The sequence below is a fragment of the Candoia aspera genome, chromosome 1 (genome assembly GCF_035149785.1).
Source record: "Candoia aspera isolate rCanAsp1 chromosome 1, rCanAsp1.hap2, whole genome shotgun sequence".
Taxonomy (NCBI): domain Eukaryota; kingdom Metazoa; phylum Chordata; class Lepidosauria; order Squamata; family Boidae; genus Candoia; species Candoia aspera.
This window is the reverse complement of record NC_086153.1, coordinates 237972175-237988038: the sequence shown is the minus strand read 5'-3', so window position 1 is coordinate 237988038 and position 15864 is coordinate 237972175. Positions and strand designations below refer to the sequence as shown.

General features: G+C 40.9%; 2 protein-coding genes across 2 annotated transcripts in view; one reads left to right on the top strand and one right to left on the bottom strand.

Annotated features, from left to right (window-relative positions):
• Nucleotides 1–12619, top strand: part of LMNTD2 (lamin tail domain containing 2) — an 80981-nt gene extending 68362 nt beyond the window's left edge. Inside the window, exons 10-15 of the mRNA XM_063317788.1 lie at nucleotides 938–1133; nucleotides 2899–3012; nucleotides 4755–4906; nucleotides 5686–5777; nucleotides 9825–9907; nucleotides 11673–12619. Coding sequence (XP_063173858.1) covers nucleotides 938–1133; nucleotides 2899–3012; nucleotides 4755–4906; nucleotides 5686–5777; nucleotides 9825–9907; nucleotides 11673–11819 — 784 coding nt within the window. The 3' untranslated portion in view covers nucleotides 11820–12619. The remainder of the gene's footprint in view (nucleotides 1–937; nucleotides 1134–2898; nucleotides 3013–4754; nucleotides 4907–5685; nucleotides 5778–9824; nucleotides 9908–11672) is intronic.
• Nucleotides 12620–13534: 915 nt separating this feature from the next.
• The window catches only part of LRRC56 (leucine rich repeat containing 56), a 57346-nt gene continuing 55016 nt past the window's right edge, over nucleotides 13535–15864 (bottom strand). Inside the window, exon 14 of the mRNA XM_063289282.1 lies at nucleotides 13535–14642. Coding sequence (XP_063145352.1) covers nucleotides 14450–14642 — 193 coding nt within the window. The 3' untranslated portion in view covers nucleotides 13535–14449. The remainder of the gene's footprint in view (nucleotides 14643–15864) is intronic.

Here is a 15864-nt window from a genome sequence, read left to right as displayed (position 1 = left end):
GGCTACTTTGCAGACTGCACTCAAACATGAGTCTTATTTTGCATATTGCTTGTCAATCTGCAACATAGCATCCATGCAGTTTGTTTGTGGTGCTCCCTCCCCACCCACCCCCATTAAAACCTCTACATCAGTGGACAGACTCATGGGCATTTGGATTTCTGTGTACTTATCTGACCTACCGGTCTCAGCATCTCTTCCCTCCAAAATCTACTTTTATTAATTCAGTATATGTAAGCATTTGTATGCACCCTAAAGTTTAAATTAAAATCCCAGGATTTCATATTTCAAGTATTCAGCACCTCTTGTGGAGCCCTCCCATCATTCTGCAAATCAACTGAGTAAGATATATGGTAACTGCAATACCAGGTGAGAAGGCAAGAAGGAAACATCTGTTCCATTAACATCTGGCTGGTCTTGGCTATCTGCTTGATAGGACTGTACCATCCAGTTGTTAACTGCCTTTCCAGGGGCTGGCACTTAAGGCAGGCTAGTTTGGGGAGGTGCATCCATGACATAAACTCATTTCTGTTGGACCCTGAATTAAAGATGTCTACTCTGTCATAATTTGGCAAGTGCCCTATATTTATAGCATTGACTCTGCAGAATTCCACAACTAGTATTAACTACACTTGGGCCCCGAACCCTATATCTAATTCCAGAATTGTCTTCAGGGAGCTGATCTTTGAGAAAAGTCTTGATTTTCTGCAGTGTTCCTTGATTCTCCCACCATACCACTTGGCTTGCTTTGTTCTTCTATTCTGTTAGAGTTTTAACTTTTTATCAGTCTTTACTGATTCTTCTGGAAGGTCTGTCATACCCTAAGCACCACCATTGTAATCAGCCACATGCTCATAGATGGCATTGGTTTTTAATAAAAGTTTTTAATACCTAACCCATCTATATCTGATCCACATTCCTTGTTGTCTTCTTCTTTTAGATGCCATGATGATGCCAGCTGTCTGAGGATTGTCAATGTGCACCGTAAAGGCAAATTTATCAGAATCTTCAACTGTTTATTGAATAAGGAGGTTGACCTAAGTGGCTACATCATCCAGCAGTGGGTTGGAGGGTATCCTGTCTCTATCTACCATTTTCCAAAGGATGTTATTCTGCCTGCGCAGCACCACATCACTGTAAGCAACAGGGATTCTTCTCATTTGCTAATGCTACACGTGATTTGCTGACATGCAGATAGGATCCTATGTGTGTGGGAAAATGTGCAGGGTATCTTGGGACAGCACTTGCTGCCAAAAGCCAGATTACACAACCCACAGAACCTTTTGCACAATTAGCCCCCAATTTTAATTTCTCACCCATTAATACAAAGAATAAGCACTTTCGGACGAAGGGCTCTTTAAAGTACCAGTCAAAAAAACAATGTGCAGCTATTTCTTTTTTCTTGTTCTTGGGTGGGCTTATTGTGGACAGAAAAGCATCAGAAGCGATGAGAAAATATGGAAGGGTAGCAAATGGAAAATGATAAAATTCTGCGCCCAACATAAAATTTTATGAATGAGGCAGACTGATTGCACAATGAAAGCTTTCTCCAGAAGCAGGTGGCAGTGCTAATCTTTCTAAAACATGATTCATACAGTCAGATGCCTTTCCTCACAAACTGGCCTTAGCGGAACTCAGCCTTGCTGTGGCCACCAAGAGAGATGCCATGTCCTGGCACTCTTTGCACTCATGCTGATGCTGGCAGATCTTTTCTGACATGGAAATCCAGTGAGTTGAGGATGCACATGGCTTGGGAATGAAACCAGGCTAGTGTACTGGGGACAAGGGTAAAACTGGGGCTACCAGATCATTCTAGTGACCCTGAAAACCACTAGTGAAGAAAGGTGCTCCCTTGCTCACTCGGTCTCTTTTGGTGCCAAACATGGATATGAATAGGGAAGAGCTTGCCTTGATAGTTTGAAGGAAATGTGGAAATAGGGTAGAACCATCTTCCCAGTTGCTTCCTTTTATTGCTGAGCTGGAGCCTCTGATATATGCAGGTACAGAAATGGGGGAGGAACAGCTGCTGTGGCTCCATTTCCTCTCCTCCAGGCCCTTGCTCTGTTACTTGCGAGAGAAGAACTCTGATGGACCACATCAGAAGCCCATCTGGTCCGACCTTCTGTTTCCCACAGTGGCCTACCAGATGACCCAGGGAGCACCCTTTTATTCATGACAGCATACAGCGTCTTACTGTCTTTGATGGGGAGATAATCAGGGCCAGTAGCTGTTTGTTGTCTTATCCTCTGTGAAACCATTTTCCATTTTAAGACATCTAAGTTGTTGGCCATCACCATATCTAGCAGCAATGAAGTCCATATTTGTGTTAGCCTTGAGAGGGCAGAAACACCAGAAATGTGTTGAGAGAGAGGGTTGCATCAGAATCATGCCCAGGAGATGCACTGGATATCTTTTTCAAAGCCCACCTTTCCTATGAGCCTGGCATTGCTTTCTCTTCCCCAGTTGTGATACTTAACATGTATGCTTCCCTATGCATATCTTGGCCCACGGGGTTCCAGGCCAGTAGGAAGCAGCCAGGAGGCAGTGCAGGATCACAGCTGATCCTCATGCTCCAACTATTCCAGTCAAAAAGTATACTATTTGTATACTCTAACAAGATACTAAAGGGCAGATGACATATTCGATGCAAAGATAAAGAGCCTTTTAAACTTTAAAAATGCTTTTGCAAGATTACTATTTAAGACTATGGAAAAAGGAGACACAGATGGGCTAACTTATTAATCCAGCCCGCCATTCCCCTGCCCTAAATTGCCTCTAGAGATAGTTTTGGTTTTCATGGGGTTTGCAGATATTCATGTTTTTTTTGTTTTGTTTTGAAGCTACCGAGTTAGTTGCATACATTAATCATCATACACCTTATTCCCGTGTACTGTTTGATAGGTTTGGGCTGCAGGGGCCAACCTGGCTCGTGAATCATCTTCATTTTCCACCACACAGAAGTTTTTCAGAGCGGGGCCTGACTGCCTTACCACTCTTTGTGATCGTGATGGCCAGGTGAGTTGTCTTGGCTAATAGTTGGAAAGCAAAGGTAGCCACTGCTTTGTGTCTGGTTGGTTGGTTGGTTTCTGATTATTAAAATGGAAGCTGTTGCAGTTCCTGACAAGTCTTAGGAAACAAATCAGGGTAAACTCAGAACTGCAATAAAGGACTGTTGTGGCTCACCAAGATAACAGAGGTGCTTCCAGGACCCTCTGCTGGCCTGTAGAACAGCTTATAGGGAGCCACTTGGCCATGTTTCTGGCCATCTCTGTAAGGAGGATGGAGAGGGAAGATCCAAATGCATACCCTATTGGCAAATGGTAACTTTATTTGAAGCTGAGCAGGCTTTGGAACTTTTGCTGGGAATCTGATGTAGATTTTCTTCATGGGAAAAGTAGCTAGAAAGGTTGGTACCCATATTAATGTCCTCCTCCCTGAAACTGAAAAAAGCTGTAATTCCTTCAGCACAGCTAAAAGAAAGGGCTAAACATTCTCTTCCCTGAAAAAGCGTGACAAGGCCATAGTTGGGACTGATTTTTTTTTTAAAGGGTGCATTGGCTCTTTTCTCATTTCCTCTCCTGTCACTGTTTTAGTTACAGGGGTAGAGTGGGAGAATCAGATTGACATAGTTTGGAAGAAGCCTCCAAAGTCACAGCCCTGTGCAGCACTTCTAGTCTTTCTGGATTTCCTATAGCAACACATTTTCAAGCCATGCTACATTCCTCACCATGTCTGGAACAGCATCACCAGAATTTGCTGCAGGAGATAGTTGGACATTGATACCAATTGTCTCCTAGATTACTGAGCCCAGTAGAGCAGAGTACAGACAGATGAGGCTCCTGATGCAATCAGAATCTGGCATCCTTTATGGGTCAGTGCCACAGCAACAAGCCACAGGAACTGTTTTTCTCACCATGGGAAGCAAGGATGGAAACTGTGAATCCAGACTTTCTGTTATATCCACAGGGAGGTCAATAAATCCAGCCCTGGGGTTATTGAATAGGAAGAACAAATATAACAGAGGCTGTCTTGTTCACATGGTCACTCCCACCTTTCTGCCTGGCTCAGTTAGATATTCTTCACAACCAGGCACTTTTATTATGGCCTCAGCAGTCCCAGCTCTGCTGGTACTTTGAATGATTGTTGGAAAAGAATCTGTACCTGTATAAACTAGGTACTTGGGGAAAAGAGTCCCCTTTTCGGGAGAGATGGGTGGTGATAGAAATTTGAAAAATAAATAAATAAATAAAGCAAGCAAGCAAGCAAGCAGAAGAAAAATTGAGGTCAGGTCCAGTTTGGTCTAGTGGTTAAGGTGCTGGGCTAGAAACCAGGAGACTGAGAGTTCTAGTCCCTCCTTAGGCATGAAAGCCGGCTGGGTGACCTTGGGCCAGTCACTCTGCCACAGTTGGCAACAGGATGTTCTTTCTTTCCTAGTTATTGGAAAAGTAGTGAACTCTCTCAGCCCAACCCACCTCACAGGGTTGTTGTTGTGGGGAAAATAGGAGGAGGGAGGAGTATTAGGTATGTTCGCTGCCTTGAGTTATTTATAAAATAAGGAGAGATTAAAAATAAATAAAATAATAATAAACTTCTGAAGAGTTCCAAGAGCTTTTATATAACTCATCTTAAAGTTTGTATATTTTTTATCTTGATACTTTAAATCATCTTTGAATATGTTAGAAAAAAGGTGGCACGCCAGTGTAAAAGTTAGAAGCAGCAGAGATATGACAACTACTTTCTCACTTGCTTTTTCTGAGGTGGTGTCACAATACAAAAGTCCCCACCAATTTACAGCAGCAGCAGCAGCCTACAGTGATAACGTGGACCTTTCTGTTGACAAGTTTCCCATTCGTGATGACAGTGAAGAAACCAATGAATCCTTGTACTCTAAGATTTCATTGACCCCAAGGTACAGCAAAGAAAATACAACTGTCTTTGCAAAGGAAAGTACAGATACAATTTGGCTGTGTTAAAAAGAGCAGAAAGCATGCACTAAATATTATGTCATATTGCTATAGCAGCCTTTCTCAACCTTTTGACCCTGGAGGAACCCTTGAAATATTTTTCAGGCCTCAGGGAAGCCTGCACATTCAGGCTCAAATATAGGCCAGAAATTACAAAATTATTGTATTTGTTTCATGGTAGGCCTGCATATATGCATTAACAGTGTTCTTAAACTATAGAATGAAACTTACCTCTGTAATGTGAAGTTGCCCAAATTTGAAATAATGTTTTAAATAAATCGTGATCTCCCAGGGAACCTCTAGTGTCCTCTCGTGGAACCCTGGTTGAGAAACCCTGTGCTAGATGATAATAGGCACCATGGAAGGCATTAATTTAATCCTGTTTCAGAATTTTCAAACAGCCCATCTCTGAAAGATGAACATCCAGGGCAAGCTTGCAACCAGCCAATGAAGACAGCTGATCCTGTCCTGAAGCAGGCTATTCCATTGTTGAAGACCCTTACTTTTAGGAAATTCTAATAATTAGATGTGTTTTGGCTTCCTTGAACATTACTAGATTGGCTTAGTATATTGTGCAAACTTAGCCAATTGTAATTTATGTAATAGACCATGCTTAAGGAAACCATTATTTAACACTGCCACAGTTGGCAACAGGATGTTCTTTCTTTCCTAATTATTGGAAAAGTAGTGAACTTTATATAAACTTTTTTTTTTTTAATTTTAGGAACACAAGACACTTTTCCATAGATTCTTCACCAAGTTTCAAAATGTGGTGTAGCGGGTCCATCGGAAACAAGAGCAAAACAAATGGGGAATGTAACAATTTTTATGCCTCTTTTTTTGTTTTGTTCAAAAAAAAACTGCCTTTCCTCTCAGGTGTGACTATGGTAGAGTCACATGTGTCAAAAAGACCACTTAGTACAGAGAAGCCATAATAAATGTGCGTGCAGTGAATGGAACAACTTATCCATTCATAAGCAGCTACGTTTAAACTAACCACTCACTGCATGAAGATACATGTGATGGAGCCTAATGCCTTTTTGGGGCGTTGTGTTCAGAAAATCGGCAAAGAAAGTAGATATCATTAACTTTCTTTTCTTCTTCCTCTTTCAGAGAACCGTTCTTTCTAAAACCTTCATTTCAAAATAGTTTTGTGTCTCTTTTATTCATTTGCACATAACATAAGTTACCGTTTCAGCATGACTCTGTATTATGTAACTGTATCTGAATAGTAACCACGGCCCTCTCCCTACTCCATGGCCTGTGACTAGAATTGTTGTTCAGTCGCTTCCGACTCTTCGTGACTTCATGGACCAGCCCACGCCAGAGCTTCCTGTCGGTCGTCAACATCTCCAGCTCCCCCAGGGACGAGTCCGTCACCTCTAGAATATCATCCATCCATCTTGCCCTTGGTCGGCCCCTCTTCCTTTTGCCCTCCACTCTCCCTAGCGTCAGCATCTTCTCCAGGGTGTCCTGTCTTATTACATGGCCACAGTATTTCAGTTTTGCCTTTAATATCATTCCCTCAAGTGAGCAGTCTGGCTTTATTTCCTGGAGGATGGACTGATTTGATCTTCTTGCAGTCCAAGGCACTCTCAGAATTTTCCTCCAGCACCACAGTTCAAAAGCATCTATCTTCCTTCTCTCAGCCTTCCTTATGGTCCAGCTCTCGCGGCCATATGTTACCACGGGGAACACCATTGCTTTAACTATGTGGACCTTTGTTGTCAGTGTGATGTCTCTGCTCTTAACTCTTTTATTGAGATTTGTCATTGCTCTTCTTCCAAGGATTAAGCGTCTTCTGATTTCCTGACTGCAGTCAGCATCTGCAGTAATCTTCGCACCTAGAAATACAAAGTCTTTCAGTGCTTCTACATTTTCTCCCTCTATTTGCCAGTTATCAATCAAGCTGGTTGCCATAATTTTGGGTTTTTTTGAGGTTTAGCTGCAAGCCAGCTTTTGCACTTTCTTCTTTCACCTTCATCATAAGGCTCCTGAGTTCTTCGCTTTCAGCCATCAAAGTGGTATCATCTGCATATCTGAGATTGTTAATGTTTCTTCCAGCGACTTTTAACTCCAGCCTTGGATTCCTCAAGCCCAGCTTGTCACATGATATGTTCTGCGTACAAGTTGAATAGGTAGTCTGAGAGTATACAGCCCTGCCGTGTTCCTTTCCCAATCTTAAACCAGTCTGTTGTTCCGTGGCCTGTTCTTACTGTTGCTACTTGGCTGTTATACAGATCCCTCAGGAGGCAGAAAAGATGACTTGGTATCCCCATACCGCTACGAATTTGCCACAATTTGTTATGGTCCACACAAAGGCTTTAGAACAGTCAATAAAACAGAAATAGATTGTTTTTCTGAAACTCCCCGGCTTTTTCCGTTACCCAGCTGATATTGGCAATTTGGTCCCTAGTTCCTCTGCCTTTTCTAAGCCCAGCTTGTATATCTGGCAATTCTCGCTCCATGAATTGCTGAAGTCTCCCTTGCAGGATCTTGAGCATTACCTTACTGGCATGTGAAATGAGTGCCACTGTTTGATAGTTTGAACATTCTTTAGTGTTTCCCTTTTTTGATATGGGGATATAAATTGATTTTTTCCAATCTGATGGCCATTCTTGTGTTTTCCAAATTTGCTGGCATATAGCATGCATTACCTTGACAGCATTATCTTGCAAGATTTTGAATGATTCAGCTGGGATGCCGTCATCTCCTGCTGCCTTGTTATTAGCAATGCTTCTTAAGGCCCACTCAATCTCACTCTTCAGGATGTCTGGCTCTAGCTCACTGACCACACCATCAAAGCTATCCCCGATATTGTTATCCTTCCTATACAGGTCTTCCGTATATTCTTGCCACCTTTTCTTGATCTCTTCTTCTTCTGTTAGGTCCTTGCCATCTTTGTTTTTGATCATACCCATTTTTGCCTAGAATTTACCTCCGATGTTTCTAATTTTCTGTGACTGGCTATTTGGCAGAATTTTCAATATTCTGAAGACATGCGGCTTCAAGGGATCATGGCAGCAGAAGCACAACGCATGTGGATTACAGGAGGGTGGGGTATGATGATGCAGTAGCAGCTATATCCCTGATGTAATCAGCATGAGCATTCTCATTATCAAAATCAGACTTGATGATGGGGAATTCTGGAAGCTGTAGTCCCAACATATCTGGAGAATGCAAAATTATGGAAATTTGACCTAAATATTCCCTTGATGTTTTTTGTTGGGACTAGAGACAGTCTATTTGACTAGAGAGACAAGATCTTTGTCTTTTCTTACTTGTACAGTCTATGGGGAAAAATTACTGTTCATTATCCATGGTATTAGAGACTACAGCTATGTTGATTCTTAACAAATCCAAACTACTGATTTGTCTATCTTTGTAAATTACAACAGTACAAATCTCACAAACAGGGAAAAAAAGAGTTTTGAAAGGAAACCTTGAATAGCATCTTCTGTGTTCCTTCTACTGAAAAGGAATGTTTGTTGATTTTGATGGAAAATATATTGACCACGTATCTGACTTGGCCACATCCAAATTGATATATTCAGTAAATAGGTTTTGTTTAAGGAATTTGGAATCCATGCAAAAGCAGTTTCAGAGTCCAACTTCACCCTCCAGTACACACAGCCCTAGATTAACACTGCTGATGGATTTTTGCAAAATGGCATACCTACAAAACCTAAAAAAATTATGAATTGATGAATCGAGAAAAACCAGACACAAAATCAAATATTTACTTTTATTTTTAAATCAAGTTATTCCTTAGCAAGAAACAGCTTTTATTTTATTTTTAAAATGCCATTTTCCTAGTTTACTATCCCCTATTCTTCTACAAAACTGCAGTAATTGCCTCAATTTCAGCCGAACAAAACAAAACAAAACACAAGAGTCCTTGTCCTTCTAGAAGTAGCATCTTAGTCTTTGCTTATTCTTACCATTTGCTATCCTTTAACCAGTTAACCGTCCATGAGATGACTTGTCAAAAGTTTTTTTGAAGTCCAAATATACAATATCAACCAGATTACCTCTATCTACTCTATTCTGATCCTCCTCCTCCAGTCACAGCAGGCACTAGATGGGATGAGGGGAATGTCTTGTCTGTGCTGGGCATGTTAGGAGCAGGCATTCCCCCCTCCCCTCCATGTATCATCTCTGAGCTCCAATTTTTTAAAATGCACACATATAGTCATGTATTCAGAGGTCAGAAAGGGAAACACACTCCACTGAAAATATTTCAGATCAACTACTACTTTACAAGGTCAGAAGCATTTGTGAATAGGCTTATCCAATCTAGGTGTAAAGATATCATTAGATTCCACCAATTGTTAAGGCAGTATTTTTCCCTTCAATGCTTTGTCCCAATACATGAAATCCCCCCCCCCCCCGTTTACTGTTTGCTTGATCCTTTTTGGAAAAAATAGAAATAAATGTGGGGGGCAGAGTGAGAACAAATTGTAAAAGCCACCTGATATTGTGTGCAGGAATATATTCAGCCACATCATTGTTAGGTGGCACTAGATAAGGGCGGCACATTTTTAAATCAGGCATAGGTTTACACTTGGGCTTTGAGTAGCACGCTTGCAGCCATATTCCAAAACGTTAACAGGATTACCCTTTAACTGTTTAATGATGTCACCCTTTGGTCCCATTCAAAATTACTATTTGGTAGCAGCATTTGTGAGGACTCTAGGGGGGGCACAGGCAGGTTGTCCAGTCCTGGGTTCAGAAGTATTCAAATATTCTTAGATACTTCTAAAGGAGGGACATGATTTAAACTCTTATTGTAGCTTAGAGCAGCTCTTCAGAAGGGAGAACTAGCTTTAGGGTTCATAACAGTATTTTTATTGCTTTTGACAGTTAAGGAGAGCCCTTCTGCCAGCGAGGAAGATTATTTTGCTTTTCACTCATGGAAACCTGCACCTGAGGAACCGGTACTGAGAGTAAGTGAAGTCCATTGCGAACAGTTGCACCGAGGGGGCAGCAGCCTCCTCAAATCTGTTAATACTACAAACTCAAGACTTTCGAACAGACACACACTGAGGAAAGAGAAAGCAATGGGCTCCATGCTTTTTTTTCTTTTACAAAGTATGATGTAATATATTAGGAAAAAACTCTTTCCCCAGGTAACTGCTCTCGTTAAAGGACTCGGGGGAGAAGTTTCTCACACAGAGCGAGCTTTTGCACAAGAGAGGCAATTGCTTCAGTCAGCATAATTTGCCTCCATGCTAGTTTTCCCTGGCTTTGACTTTGACCGTATTTTAGAATAGCTATTAGCTTTTCATTTAAAAGAACTGTACAATGTACATCTTTGCACATCACTGTGTTGACAGAAATCAAGTACCAGGCATGAAGGTCAAAAGCAACAAGTGGAACATAGGAGACTAAACAGCCGTTCAGACATGCATTGGTGTAACATTTCCAGCCTGGTGTTCCCCATTTGTATTAGGATGGCAACTTTTCATGAAGTCTGGAGACCGTGGGATTTGCACAGCCAACTCATCTGGAGGGCTGCCAAGTTGAGGAAGAGCATACAGTACTAGGAAAGTTTCTATTTCCATAATCTTCTAATAAACCTTGTGATCCTTCAGACTCAGGAACATCTGCCTCCTCAAAAAAAAAATGTTGCACAAATTGAAACAAGCCTTTGTTGATGCTTATTCCAATTCCCAGCTTTACTGTAGCACTGATTCAGGATAATAACTTGATAGTATAGGCAAGAAAGAAAAGAATGAAAAAAACATGGGGGAAAAATCCCTCAGCATCACTGACTTGCTGGAACGGTGCCACCTCAATGAGTGGGTTCCAGCTGGAAAACTCTCTTCCTGATGATGACTTATTAACTGGGAAATCTTGTTTCCTTTCCTCTTGCTTGCTCCTAGTCAAACAGTTTATCTACTTACATAACAATCTGAGAGTGCACAGCAAATCTTATTAACTCCAAAGAAGTCTTAAAAGCACCAGTACTTCTTGGTCTACAACACTTTATGAAAGAATAAAATGTTAACCACACTACAGGATAGTCGTTTATGATTACATTCAGGTACATTGTCAAGAAAAATGGGTTAGGGCAGAATAAACTTGGTCCTCCCTGTGTGTGCGTGCTAAGGCCAGATTTAACAGTGCAGAATGACAAAAATTAATACAAATATAGCCATGGTGGTGTTTTACATTGAAGGCTAGGATTTAACTTCCAGGCTCTGAGCAATTTATTTTATTTTATTTGTGAATTAATGCTAACTAACCTTACATTCCATCATCTTTGCAGTTGTGCAAGTCAGATTAAACTGGGAGAAAAAACCTACCATATAAAATGCCTTTTGCAGAAGTCTTAAAATAGGATCAAACAGGGAGAGAGGTTATGCTGCTTCAAGCTTTATCTTAAGAGCAGAAAAAAAGAATGATGATGCAAGTGCGCTTTCTCCCACTCCACCTGCACAAATATTTTGCTGGCATTCTAAATTGGAACATTATGAAAGGGAAAATAACATTTAAGTGTTTAACCTCTTACACAAAGGTATGGAGAGGGCAAGAAAACCTTACTCTGAGCACCCTTTCCCAAATCTTACCTTGATTGCTACAAAGCAACAGCCACAATGAACAGCAATAGTCTCTGTATAGTTCTAACTGGAGAGCACCACACAGCAGTATTCAAAGAAATACGTGGCCATTATCGTGTGGACTACCTCTGTCTCTTTCGTTTTTCAGAAGTTCAAGACAACACTTGACACATCAATTCCCACGGTATCTCTGATAGGACAAAACAGCGCTCGCTCAAAATATGGTTTCAACTATATGATGTATCTTCCTACTACAACTGATTTGCATCTAAGGAGGTACTGGAACGCTAAATGAGAAGCAAATAGGACTGAAGAGGAGTGTGTGGTTTCTTCAAATACAAAGCCGGCCTCATAATTTTTCTGACAAGGTATATTTACTTTTACAACGTGCAATTCCAGTTCTGGGGCAAGCATTAATATGTGTTTAGCTACTTTGGAAGGAAAAATCACCTTACAAATTATGAGACGGGTTTTAGGCATGAGAACAGAAGAGAAGGAAAAGGACCCTGATACACTATGAACAGGCTCCCTCATTGTTGATCAACTGAAATGGTAATGGGTTCAGCTGAAGAAAGACCTCCCCTTGCTACATTAATGAGAATTTGGCAAATAATTCAGGATGTAATGAGGGAAGGGTCAGATTCCCCAACTGTGACTGATGGCTTCTTCCCAGCAGCACCTTCCCAGAAATACTTTTCCCCTATACATCACATTTCCAGTAACAAAATTTAGCAAAGCAAAAAAACAGACGAAAATGGGAAGACTGGTTATTGGAAGGTCAGGTAAGGCCCAGAATGCTTCAGCACCTGTTCCCTAGATGCTTTTTCATAATTAAAATGAAAGAAGTCAACTTTTTTGTTCTTGACAAATAGGAATAGGCAGTTCTGTGCTTAAGCATAAATGGGTGAATCCAATGTATGGTAAGCCATTTTTCTCTTTCAATCCAGTCCTAACTTTGCAAACATAACTGAAATTCTACATTTCTCTATACATAATGATGTGAGCAAGTGAATAGGATTCCTACTTGATAGGTTTATCCAGTATCTTCATATAAGACTGGATACACTAAGTATTTTGTGTGTTGGATCCAATTAGTTAGAGAAAACATACTGGAATTCAAGGGGGTTATACTGATTTCAGTGGGCTTACTCTAAGCATGTAAATCTGAATCCAATTTAAGAAATATGTTTGTTACATCTTCACAGAGATACTAGATGAACATAGCAAAGGCTAGATTGCTTGTCTGCTCATATTTTGAGCATACAGAAAAAGCAGAATTTCAGTGATGATTACAAAGACTGAATTGAATAGGAAAGCTGATTTAAAGGATATACCTATTCTTAAGGCTGATATTCCCACATATAATCCTTTCGTGAATTTGGGTACTGCTTCCCTACAGACCTATGCCCCAGTTATCATGGAATTTAATGGTGCCCCACTCTCCTATGGCAAGGACAGAAGCAGAGTTTTGGAGGACCCTAAGGTTTTTCATGGTGTACAAATATTTAAGCTTCAACATAAGAACATACTGATGATTTTGTGTAAACGTTATTGGTATCATTATGCATTTTAAAAAATCTGACCAGAAAGGAATAGCTTATAACTTAGATTGCTGCATAATTCATGTATTGTAAACCTCACTCCAAAATTATCCTGTATTAATTTTGAAAACTACAATACAATACTTGGTTTCAAAATATTCACAATAATAATTATCCATACATACTTGTCTGAGTTCCAGTTCACACAAACCTTTGTTTCTTTTGTTAGTAGGCAGAGTTTGTGGGACTTGTGTGGAGAAAGATAACAGTGTGAACTATGGTAAGTAACAAATCCTATGAATGTGGCAGCATTTGCTTCAAATGCCACATTCAAAACAGGGCCACCTACTAGCCATATGTGGGAGTCCCTGATTTTCAAAACAACACTATCCATACTACAAATCAAAGGCCAGCTGATAACTGTATCCATCTGACTATGTGCCAACGGATAGGTGAGACTACTAGAACAGCATTTCACATCGTATCCAAATGCTGAAGCTTGTGACCGATGGATTTTCTATTTCAATCTAAAAACGATCTACATAAACTTAGGGAAATTTTAACTGAAAGTACATTTGTTGTAAAAAGACATGTAAAGGTTGAGGTAAATGAGGAATTGTTAGGAACCACCCACATCTGACATAAAGATGTGGGTATATACTGGTCACCTGACTTGAAGAAAACACAGTATCTGGATGCTATGCCACATATATTTCTTCCAAGCACAAATAAATTAAAATGACTTGGTCCAATTGTCCTACACTTTTGGGCTATTTCGTAATTTCATGCAAAAGTGGTAACTTCAAGCAAGATGGATAGTTTACATGTTAGTTGAAGTAGAAATTAGTACCTGCAACCAGTGAGTTTGCTACTCAAGAAACATGAAAAAAGTATCTTTCAGACTAAGCCAGGGGAAGCCGCCTCTGTTCCCAGCCTCTTAATCACTATGAGAGAAGGCCGACACTTGGAGCTGCAGCTGGTTACCTGAGGGACTCACTGAGTCGTCCTCCCACTGGCTGAGTCAAGGAAATCACCCTAGCTCCTGAGACCACTCAAACAGCTGTTCTAAACATCAGTGATGTAGTCATCTGAAGGAACTATTGTGGCACAAGCCCCTTCTCCTTTCCTTTCAAAGTCTGCTAAAGAGAAAGGCTGCTGGGGGAATTGCTGATTCTCTCTTCACAGCAGCAGTTTAATTGGAGAGAAATCAAGGTGCTCCTTTCAATTGCTCCACTTGCGTAGGGGCACTGTTACCCTCAGAGATGAATCAGGCTGCTGAATCAGAGAAGCTGACTGTGTTGCTCAGGGGAAGATGGGAAATCAAGTACAGCTGAGCGCTTCCGAGAACTGGCAACAAGACATGCACAGCTGCTCAGGGCACTTCCTACAACTGGGGAGTCTTGCTTTGAGCAATCATTGAGATATCCGGCCTTTTTGGCAAGCTTTGCAGGGCAGCTTTGGCAGTCGGAGAATGGACCATGTTCAGCATTGCAAACCTCTCTGGCAAATTTGTGCATGAGTGAGTGATAGGTTGATGGCTGTTGATTGTCTTATGGAGGCTTCTATCCACAGTGGCTCTGAAGAGAAGAAATTCAGTGAATTAGGAAGTAGGTTTAAGGGACCAAATGAAAAGGAACAGACATTCTTCTATTCTTCTAAGTATCTGCAATGCCCTCCCCTTTTGGTCATTAACAAGGAGATAGAATTTCTGGGTTATAAGCATGGAATATAGCTCAAATATGGTAATGGTAAACAGACATGAAGATCCTTTATCATGTAGTGATCCCCCCTTTATTTTTGGTAGTACTGTAAAACTGCAAGAGGGAATGGTTGAGAAATAGAAAATCAGAGAAAGGATTGCAAGCCTAGTGGTTGATGCCAAGACAGACAGGGGCCTAGGCTGCCTGGGAGCTCTTGCCCTCCAACGTTAAAGTTGTAGTGTGTGAAGGTGGACTTGCAAGTACTCCTTGGTGAAGAAAAGGCACTGACCCTATACTTTCAGAATCCTTAGTTCTTATTAGTTATTTCTAACAAGCAAGGTTAAGGTTGTACTGCCCAATTCAGAAGATATGGGCTGCTGCTGAAGACTGATTTCCAGGTTGCTTTCTCCATTACTTTACCATCTCTGGGGGATTACTTATTCATGGCAGAATATTGTTACAATGGGGACTTTTCTGCCCCATTATAGCTAACTATTGGTTGGGGCTGACAGGGAAGAATGGTGGCAATGACGTTATGTCACAGATAAATTAAAAATGTTATCAGGGAGAGGAAAAAAGTGACACAGGTAGCTCATTATGGGAAAAAAAATCATGTTGAGCTTGAGTATGAGGTATCACATTCAAATGTTTTTAAATTCTGCTGTACTTAGGTGTAGCTTAAATTAAACTTTAGCTATCAGAAAGAAGAGATAACTCCCTTCTAAAATCCCAGAAATTAAAATTTCAACAGGGTCATATTCTATAGTAAACAAGTTTGCCAGAACATCTACTTTGGGAGCACGTGAACAGAGACCACCTGGCATCTACTCAAAGACAAGCAATGGCTTCTGGAAGGTTGCACGCCCTGCCTCCCAGGAGCTAAATGGGTAAGGGTAGGAAAAATGTTCACTTCCCTGCTCCAGCTGTGTCTCACAGCTGCAGAATCAAGAAAAGGTAACTTATCTCTGTCAATGGATGGAGGGCTAAGGGATAGCAGGTAGCAACAGCAACACTTCCAGTAGGAGAATATCAACCTGGCTTGCAACTTAATATAGAAATGTGTGTGTGTTAATGATTAAGGTTTTGGATTGGGACTGGG